Source organism: Corylus avellana, chromosome ca1 (assembly GCF_901000735.1).
Source record: "Corylus avellana chromosome ca1, CavTom2PMs-1.0".
Taxonomy (NCBI): domain Eukaryota; kingdom Viridiplantae; phylum Streptophyta; class Magnoliopsida; order Fagales; family Betulaceae; genus Corylus; species Corylus avellana.
In genome coordinates, this window is record NC_081541.1 from 4,354,939 (window position 1) to 4,365,393 (window position 10,455).

Genomic DNA, 10,455 nt, shown 5'->3' on the forward strand with positions numbered 1-10,455 from the left:
AATCCCAATAAGAAGGATCCAACAACTTGAACAAAGTACATCACTTAGTTTCAGGTGAATACAAAGCACTCCTGAAGACCTAGGGCTCTATTGACTATTGAGTGCCTGATGCAAGATCATGCCAAACATCTCTGCCAACCTGTTGAGGCTCCTGATCTGGTCGATGTAGCAAATCCAAGAAAAGGTATTAGAAAGAAAATTACTGACTCGAACAAGTTTTATAAAAAAAATAAGTTTAATCGATGAAAGCAACATGCTAATCGACAACAAAGCCTTCATATTAAAGAATAGATTTTTCACTTTCACCAGCAAAACGCCAACATAATTTCTAGACATTTCTCAAAACCTTCACTTCCAAAACCATGGCTACTAGAAACATGACTAACTAGGCAAAGAACTAAAGCACATAAGATGGTCATTAAAAAAATATACACTTCTCCATTCAATATCACCTAAATAACGCGAGTTATAACCTAATCAATAAGCATACGTACTTGACTCCTCAGTCTCATCGGTCCGAACAACCATAACCGGTGGCAATGGAAGTTCTGCAACAATAAGCGAAAGTCAAATTAAACAAGTGGGCTACAAAGAAACAAGAGAGACAAATTTCTTCATGCATGTTTATGGGCATATCCCACTGGGAGGGGGAGCAAGAACAATACCATCATCAGGCAGGGTGTCTCTCATCCACTCTTCATCCACAATATCTATGAGTATCCCCAAGCTTATTTCTGCCATATTTGCTGACTAGCTTACAAAAAGCAGAACAGGCCAACAATTACCCTCCTGTGCCTCAACAAATCATAACTATTCAGATTTAAGCAAATCATGGAAACTCTACCACCCAGTAATTCATCAAATTACAAAGAAAAGCAGAAATTGAGTGTAGACCATCTTATTATTATTTGTAAATCCAGAAACTTCATCTTATACAACCAATACACAACCATCACAACAGGATCAAATTTAGGCGCAGATCTCATGTCTGCACTATAATTCAGAATATGTAGTTGTGCAATGCAATCAAATTATTCTCAGTAGATTGTATGGAAAAATTCACACTATTACGATTAAAACTTCACAAGCAACGTTTTTTAGTATACAGTGTATCTATATATCCCTAAAAAAGCAATTAACTCCGACGAAAATTCACGCTAATGCAATCAAATTGTTATCAATCATATTGATTGTATGGAAAAATTCACACTATCACTATACAACTTCACAAGCTACATTTTTTCAGTATCCAAGAGATTTAAATATCCAGGAAAAAAGCAAGTAACTCCCACGAAAATTCACGCTAAATCTAATGCTCCGTTTGGTTTCCGAGAAAATGCAGGAAACTAAAACAAACAAAAAATCCAGAATCCCAGATTCCGTATCAACCCCCCAAAAAAAAACTCCACTCTCCTGCCTCTAATCCATCTACCAACCTCAGTTCAGTTGCATCCTCCAGCATCCAAACATCAATTTTCTTTTCCTTTCATTTCCCAAACTTTCGGAGCAACCAAACAGATATTCAAACCAAAAAAATGAAAATAAGAAAGAACGTAAGAAGACGGAAGAATAAACTACCTTCAAGAGAGACTGAGAGTGAGAGGGAATGAGACCAAATTTTACCTTCGTAGGCTTTGTGTCTGACACAGATTGAGAATTACAGAGACCTCGGGGAGCTTATTGTGCCCTAATTTGGGCTGTTTTGGGCCGTAGACGATCATTTAACCCGTAGGCCCAACTTATATGACTTTTTGGGTTCTTTACAATTTTTGGATCGTAGTTTCTTACGATCCAACCGCTCGGCCCGCAGTTTTAAGAGAAATGTTATATATCATGTTAAATTGTTAATATCTTTAGATTCTTACAAATATTAAGGGTGATTTGGGAGTTTTTGTACGTTTTAACACTAGGGATATTTTGGACATTTTGACAAAATTTAACAGAAAATTCTAATGAAAAAGGGTAATTGAAAAAATTGAAAGTTCGATATATTTAATTTAATTTAGATTTTTTGAACGTCGAGAGTATTTTCAAAATGTATAAAAGTTTAGGAGAAGTTTTATGAAGTTTCACTAATATTTCATTATGTTGATGTGTTAGAAAAAAGAAAAGAAAACAAGAGTAATGCTATGTAGTAACTTTCTATCGAATTTCATCCAAATGGAAAGTTTATTCGTGTACAAAAAGTGGAGAAATACTATATAGAATGTTTCCCGTCCACTTTTTGTACAGAAAATTTGGATAGAAAGTTGATACATAGCATTACTCAAAAAAAGAATGTCCAATAACTACTAGATCTTATCGGGTCAACACAGTAAGATATTGTTGTGATATATATAACACTACTCTAATTTTAATGACTTTTTAGAATATCCTAATAAAACCAAAACACCGAATATAAATGTTGGAAAATAATACATTCCAAGTCTTTGAGTAGAAAAAATGTTAAATCTAGAATTGGCGTATTACTTATTGTCATGTAAAATTGGAGGATATTTAAAAAAAAAAAAAAAAAAATAGTGAAACCTCCTTGAATAAGAGGACAAGTATACCCTCGGTACAAGACAAATTTGGCTGTGTTTGGCGATGGAATGGAAAAGGGAATTAAACGGTACTGTAACAGATTTGATTGATATGAGAGAAAAAAGTAAGAATATTTTGTATAAAAAAAATTTATTTTGTAGTGATTTTTTTTATTTGAATAGTAATAAAAAAGTGATTGATGTAATGTGAAAAGTAAGAATATTGAGGTTGATTTTGAAAAACTTTTTTTGAATTTTTAGGTCCAATCCGGTCCGATCCGGCCCTTTGCCAAACACACATTTGTTTTCCGTTTCAACAACTTGTGTCGAGTAAAGTCAAGTTGAGAGAAGCTTTTTGACTCCCAAAGTCATCATATAAAACGAATTAGAAAAAAAAAAAAATGTCATCAAATAAAAAACCATTTTCACACATCAGCTACATGCTTACATACATAACATATATACCTAAACATTAATTTTTTTTTAAAGAATTTATTTATTTATTTATTTATTTTTTGTATAATTGGTTTGGATAAATAAATTTAATGCTATAAATAAAGTTGATTAATATAATATTTACAAGTGTCATTACCAATTTACCAAATATCAGGATTCTTTTAATGAGAAATGGAAATAAGTTAAAAATTTAAAATAACCTAATAATATATTTATTATATGATAACATATACACTATTAAGTTTATAAAATTTGATTTAAACCATGAAATAAACACTCATTTTCTTTGAATAAAAGGAATCATATTATCAACTGACATATCCCTGCAATTTGACATATTTGTTTTATCCCTCGCTCTCTTATTTGAATCAAATATATAAGAGACTCTTCTACTCGAATAAGGGAGTCCGACTCGAATAGGGCCATTTCATAACGATGTTATTAATGGAACAATTTATATTATAGAGATTTTCTAACGAGAGAGAGAGAGTTCTTATAGATTATTTATTTTAGAGGGTTTTAGACGACCTACTTCTTACTTAAATCAATAAATTTCACCAAAACTTTTTCATATTTACGGTCCTTATTGCTAGTAATCCCGACAACAAATCAACAAATCGAAAATTATGGGGCTCCTTAAGTTAGTAGAGAGAAGAGAAATGGAATCAAGATGGCTTCTAGGAAGAGACCATGACAAAGCAACTGAAAAGCCTTTGCTGTCGCAACTCGGAGAAACCCTTTCCCCAAGTAAATAATAATTAATGAATTAATCTAAAAAAAGTAATAAATATTAATTATATAGTGTAAATACACGCGGCAATTTTCTTCGATCACTCATTTCCTTCAAATACCTGCAGACCCCCAAAACATCGCTTGCAATTTCTAGGAGAATGGAAAATAGTAATGACGAGGAGTCGACGACGACGAATCCGTTGCCGCCGTTTCTGAGGAAGCTGTACGCGATGGTGGACGACCCGGCGACCGACTCGGTGGTGTCGTGGAGCGACGGCAACAACAGCTTCGTGGTCTGGAACGCGCACGAGTTCGCCGCCAAGCTTCTGCCAAAGCACTTCAAGCACAAGAACTTGTCCAGCTTCATCAGGCAATTGAACACTTACGTAGGTTTTCTTTATCTCCCTATGTTTTCCATTTTTTTTTTTGGGGGGGTTCGTAGCTTTATGTGCTTTTGTGGGTTTTGTGGCTATGTTTTGTTTTGTTTATGGATTTCTGGGTATCTTTTTGTGCTTTTTTTTTGGCAATATATTGGTATTAATTTGAGAACTTCGTTAGGATCAGGGGGCTTAAGCCTAAGTTAAAAATGTTTGAAAATGGTATGTTTTTGGGATGTTCTTGAAGCAATATCTGTCGTTTATGAAGTACTTGCTGAAATTATGGCACTTGTTTTTGTTTGTTATCCGTTAATCTACCAAGTTAATGTGGTTGGTGATGATAGCAACATGCTTAGAACGAGTGGTCGAATTTCATCGAGGCATGGTCATTACCATGGTGTTTTGTGGTTGTAAATTTTGCGTAGAATGTACTACTATTGACTTCTATTGCTCTTGAACTGATCAATTTAGTTTTTTCACTAATGCTCTTTCGTTAATTATGTGTGGAATTGTATACTTTCTTGGGAATTTTAACATCCTTACTGGATGAAGCAAGCACGGTATTTCTTGTCATTTATAGATATTGTATATGATTTCCTTATACTACATTATCTGATGTTGTATATTAATTAGGAGTTTCTGTTGCTATATTGACCATCATAATTACTTGGGCAACTGCTTAACTTTGGGGATATTCTTAACTTCAAATTTGAACCTAAGATATTTATTGAGGTTGGGAAAATAATTTTCAGCTTAAGATGAATGGTGAGAATTTTGAACTTGAGATACCTACCGAGGTAAAAACGAAAGATGTTTGGCGAGATTACTTTCTGTGGAGCCCCCAAAATGACATCCTAAAGAGTAAAGACTTGGGTAAAATTGATTTCATCTTTCTGAATGATTGCCAGAAAACCCTGACTTGTTCTCTCATCTTGTTGAGTCGTTGACAATGTTTAAATCATGGAGAGGTTATACTGCTTTATCTCTTATGGTGTGAATTTTGGAAGTCCTTTAGCGGAGAGGGGAGGGGATTTGATTTATCTTTTTCTGGGTAAGGGAAGGAGCAGAAGGTTGCAGCTTCAATTGATGAAGCTTGTTTCACTGAAATTGGATTACTCAAATTCCAACTTATACATGAAAAAGTATCTTCTGGATTGTACAGAGAATGAGAAGGCTGATTTTGTTTTCTGGTGAGGAAATAAAAGCAATTATAAATGCAAAGGGGGTATTGCTGATGTACAGAAGAGCCTAAGAGGTATGGACTGAGGTTTGGTGTTGTTATGTTGGCATGCCATTCATGAAATAATGGGGAGAGAGAGAATGGTGTCAGAGATTAGAAAATTTCAGGATGCCATCGGTCCATAGAAAACATCTAGATTTAAGCATATATGTATGCAATGGAACTGATACAGTGTGGTGGAATTTCTTAAACAAAAAGTTGACAAATTAATGGACTTAACTCTAAAGCACATGGAAGCCTGAACATTGTTGAATAAAGTAAGTTAATGGAAAATGAAATATGAAGAGGTGAAGTGGAAGGATGTCCAGCATAGTCTCTTAAGGTGCAAAATGTATGTTGATGCTACTTGGATCACTAAATTGGTACTACTATAACTGAAGAATGCAAGAATGTGGTGGATCCATTGGGGAAATTTTAAATTGGAGGAGGGGACCTTAAAGGCTAGCTTAATTGACTGTTGACCACGCTCATAAAGTGGAGGTTCTTTGACGTAGCGGAAGACTAAGCTAACTAATCAAAGAGTTGCGTCTTTGATTCTGCAAGGAGAAGCGTCTTCGTCTTCTACCCAAAAGATAAAACAAGCAAAAATAAAACTCTACAGAGTATTTGAGAGAATTCTCTGATTTGATAATAATTTAATGAGTTTTAGTTTTACATAATAAACTAGCCTATTTATAGAAGAGAAATACTTGTAGAGAAAGTAAACCTATTCCTAGTAGCAATAGTAAACATAATCCTAGTAACAATAGTAAACCTAATCCTAATAAGGGAAGGAAAATAATTAAAGCAAATCTAACCCTATTAAGGAAAGGAAATAAAGTTCTAATAAATAAAATAAAATCCTAATATAAAATTGACAATCAGCGGGAATCGTGGCAATTTTTCCTTTTGTACTTTCATTGTCTGAGACCGGGTAAAATTCTGATCAAGCGGCACTGCTCCAATATTATTTTTGATATTTTCTTTATTTTCGTTTTTATCGAAAATAAAGGTAAATATCGTCCTCCATCATTCTTCCTTCCCCCTCCCCTTGGAGCAAATTACTTATAAAAAAAATGGAGGAGGATGGCAAGTATTCTTTGTCACAATGGATTGCATTGGATGAGAGAAAATGCGTGCATACGCGTTTAGAATTGAACTGGAAGAGGGAATGAAAAACCTTTTCCAGTTAAGAAATGCCTTTTAAGAAAGTGGATAAGAGGATTTGATATTAATTTTTCTTTTAAAAATAAAAATTGTTGGACATTATGGATTCTGATATTAGAAGGAAATGTGGAGGAAATTTAGGATCCTGAAACTGTTTGTCGAACGATAGTCAACAACATTTCACTTCTAATCAATTTTTACCCCCACCATTTTTTACCACCCCCAACCCTCTTGGGATAGGTTTGTGAACAACTGAAACTTCAGAGCGCTAAGGTCATAAATTATAACTCACAGAGCACATCTAATAGTTGGCAGTCAGAAGGGGGGGTGGATAGTGGTGGTTGGAGGCTCAAGCTCACTTAGTAAAATGCCTTCCTCTCTTAAGAAGAGCAATGTATTTTCCATCTTTTAAGGGGTTATTTTCTGCTGACCCAAATATTAATTTTCCCTTGATCATCAAACATTGAAGTGAAGGAAAATATTTTCCAGAAGGTGATTTCTCGCGAAACAAATGGAGTTGTAATTGGTTGCAATTTAAATACTGGGTATGTTAAATTGTACTTACGTTGGCTCTTAAAAGGGTGAAGGAAATTGGTCAAAATTAAATCAAAGTCAAATAAGGACTATGATGTGTACCTTTTTTATTACCACCCCCCAAAAAAAATGATGGATGCCTGTGCTGGAGACATGTAGAAAAATTGACTGTATGTTATATTGTGAAAGCAAAATTCATTGAGTTCAAATCTTGTTGTCCAAATTGACATTATTATTATAAAAATGTAAACATTTGATTGAAATAATTGTTTTATCTTGGGTTTTTACTTTCATCTTTTTTTTTTTTTTTTTTTTTAATGATTATAATTGTTTTCATTTTGGTTAAGCAGGGTTTTAAGAAGGTTGACTCAGACCGTTATGAATTTGCTAATGTGAAGTTTCTAAGAGGTCAAACACACCTTTTGAAGAGTATCAGTAGGAGGAAACCAGTTCATGTACCTGGTCATCCACAACCACCTAAAGTGCAGAGCTCCTCGGTCGGGGCATGTGTTGAGGTAGGGAAGTTTGGGCTGGAGCAAGAGGTTGAAAGACTTGAAAGGGACAAGAATGTTCTCATGCAGGAACTTGTTAGGTTGAGACAGCACCAGCAAGCAACTGATCACCAGTTGCAGAATGTGGGGCAACGTGTACAGGTAATGGAGCAGAGACAGCAACAAATGATGTCTTTCCTTGCGAAGGCTATGCAGAGTCCAGGCCTGCTTGCCCAGTTTGTACAGCAGCAGAATGAAAACAATAGGAACATTACCGGAGCAAATAAAAAAAGGAGACTCCCCGGGCAGGAAGAAGGTTCAGCTGGTGAGTGTTGCACAAATGCTTCAGATGGACGGATTATTAAGTACCAGCCTGCAATGAATGAGGCAGCTAAAGCATTGCTGCGGCAGATCTTGAAAATGAATGCATCTCCTAGGATGGATCCATTGATGAACAACCCTGATGCGTTCCTGATTGGTGACGCTCCTTCTACCAATGCATTCAACAGCGGAAATTCCTCGAGTCGAGTTTCGGGAGTAACCCTTTCCGAGGTCCCACCTATTTCTGGGCAGTCATATATGCCTGCAGAGTCACAATTTTCCGTCAGCTGTCCATCTACTGCCATTTCTGAGATTCAATCTTCCTCTTATCTGGTGCCTGATCACACTATAGCAGCTCAGTTCCTAAAAGTAAATAAGCATAATTCTCAAGAAGAGACTATTTTGCCTGACTTCACTGAAATGCGAGGAATCATACCAGAAAACAGTGCAGAATTCCCGGACATGAACCTTGTGGGGTCTGAGACTGAGAACCGAAGTCCTGTGGATCCGATGTCTGCTGTTTTGGATGAGACGAGGCCCATAGAAAGTGATGCTATCTCTCCAGAAAGTAATGTGGAAGCCTGGCTTGAAGACATCACTTCACTTCCAGGCATTAATGATATTTTTTGGGAACAATTCCTTACAGCAAGCCCGCTGACGGAGGACACAGATGAAATTCATTCGAGTTCACTAGAGGGAGTGACTGAGGATCATGAACAGATAGGAAAGAAGAATGGTTGGGACAAGATTCATCAAATGGATCATCTTACTGAACAGATGGGGCTTCTTGCATCGGAGAGCAGAATGGGGTGACCTTCTTACCAATTGTACATGGATGTTTCTTGGCATGGAAAGGTAAAATTTTAAGCCACCGCTTATCATAAGAAGCATGTTGATTGTCACCAACTCCTTTTCCCAGCTATACAAAAATTAGCTAATTCATACAGTAATTCTCCCTGATCAGCCATTTTCTTGTTCCTTTTCTTTCCTTCATGGTGAGGAGACTGTATTTATATGGAAAATATGTATATTTGACCAGCTTTTCAAATGATGTAGTGACCGTTTCTTATATAGCACAAAATGAATTATTTAAGACATCAAGTATAGCATATTCCCCTCGGTCTGTTCTAAACGCATAAAGAATGATTAATGTTTGTATTTTACTTTTACTCTTGAGTTGCTCTGGTTCTTCTCACACTTGTGACTGGTTTAAATTTTTTTGTGTTTTGAACTGAGCTGCAAAAATTTGTTGAGGTTTAATTAGTCAAGCATACTGCCTTCCAGTTTCCAATTTTGTATGTTTCTATGACTCTTGCGCAGGTTGATGTCCTGTGCTGTTGGGCAGACAAAGCTTTTCTTCAAAGACAGATGGCCAGTTATGAATTTAGTTTAAGAAACTTGTTTCAGATATGATATCAAGTTTAATAAACTTTATACTCTTACATCTGTATTTCATAAGTCTGTGTGCATGCTTACCTGAAAACATTTTCTGGGCATAATACAGTTGAAGTTTAGATAACCATTTTCCAGTCGAAATCACAGGTATTGGTGTATTAGTAATATGACTGAAGGGTTCTATCTTCAATCCTTTTCGTATGCAACATTTTTGCCATCTGGAGAGGGGTAAAAATTTAGGTGACAGGATTATACCTCTGTTTGCCTTTGTAGGAAATCGTTTTGCTATTTCTACTTAGGTGGTTCCTTTTATATACTTCTTATGTACTTAGGGGCGCCTTACGCTTTCAATGAGATTGGTTTATTACTTATATATTAAAAAAAAAAAAGAAAAGGAAATATGTGTTCCTGATGAACTTTTATTCTAGGGTTCTGCAGATTTGCATTGCGGCTTGTTTTTTTACTGTCGTGGCAAGGAATTTTGACTAGGATGGCTAGAATCTGCAGAGATCTTACTGCGATGGAATTATATCAAAATGCTTGTTGATTGAAGCATGCATCACAGTACTCTGTATAGGCCGAGAGTTTCAGCTGTTATAGTCTTGAAACCTTGGAATTGTGGCTTAGTTATTCTTATTTATGTCATTAAATTGTGAGCACAGATGGTAAGGGATAGAGATAAAGGAAAGAGGACATGAAAAGCAAGCAATTGTTGTGGTTTAGGGTTTTAAAGCTATGCAAAGCACTGAAAAATGTCTTAAAAATTCAAAATGTTCAATTTCAGCTGCTAGTGGAAAAATGTCTTAAACTACAAGGGGAGTGCTGGAATTCTGCATATATTGTTTACTTCTATATGCGTTGAGGCATCGATAATTTGTTTATAAAGCTTGTTCCCAGAACTGGTCATATATTGCTGAACAGTGTAGCATTGGCATCCCAGAAGATTGCATTTGGTAGAATGATTTTCATAGTTTGAAATTAAAATCACAATATGTCAAAAGAAATTAGATAATATTGAATCAACCATTTTAGCATGGTCAATTTTTCTCTAAACTGAGTTGGATTTTTCTTTCCCAGTCTGTTGAACTAACATTTGCATTTAGAACACTCAATTGTTACATATATTTTTAGAACCCGTGATTCTTTAAAAATTTCATATTTTAAAGATAAATGTTAATTTAATAGATAGGCCGACTTTGAGAATATTTTTTTTCAAACCCAATTTGAAAGAAATTTTATCT

At 35.3% G+C, this 10,455-nt stretch overlaps 1 protein-coding gene across 2 annotated transcripts; it reads left to right on the forward strand.

Annotated features, from left to right (window-relative positions):
• The first annotated feature begins 3,667 nt into the window (after positions 1-3,667).
• Positions 3,668-10,112, forward strand: LOC132164628 (heat stress transcription factor A-1b). Of its 2 annotated transcripts, none has more exons than XM_059575177.1 (4): positions 3,668-3,725; positions 3,836-4,096; positions 7,358-8,674; positions 9,653-10,112. In XM_059575177.1, exons 1-3 carry the CDS (start codon positions 3,669-3,671, stop codon positions 8,630-8,632), a joined length of 1,593 nt encoding a protein of 530 aa, XP_059431160.1. In that variant the 5' UTR covers position 3,668; the 3' UTR covers positions 8,633-8,674; positions 9,653-10,112. The 2 variants fall into 2 exon arrangements, with proteins under 2 accessions (XP_059431160.1, XP_059431152.1); XM_059575169.1 differs by lacking the exon at positions 9,653-10,112 and adding an exon at positions 9,140-9,404.
• Positions 10,113-10,455: the final 343 nt, after the last annotated feature.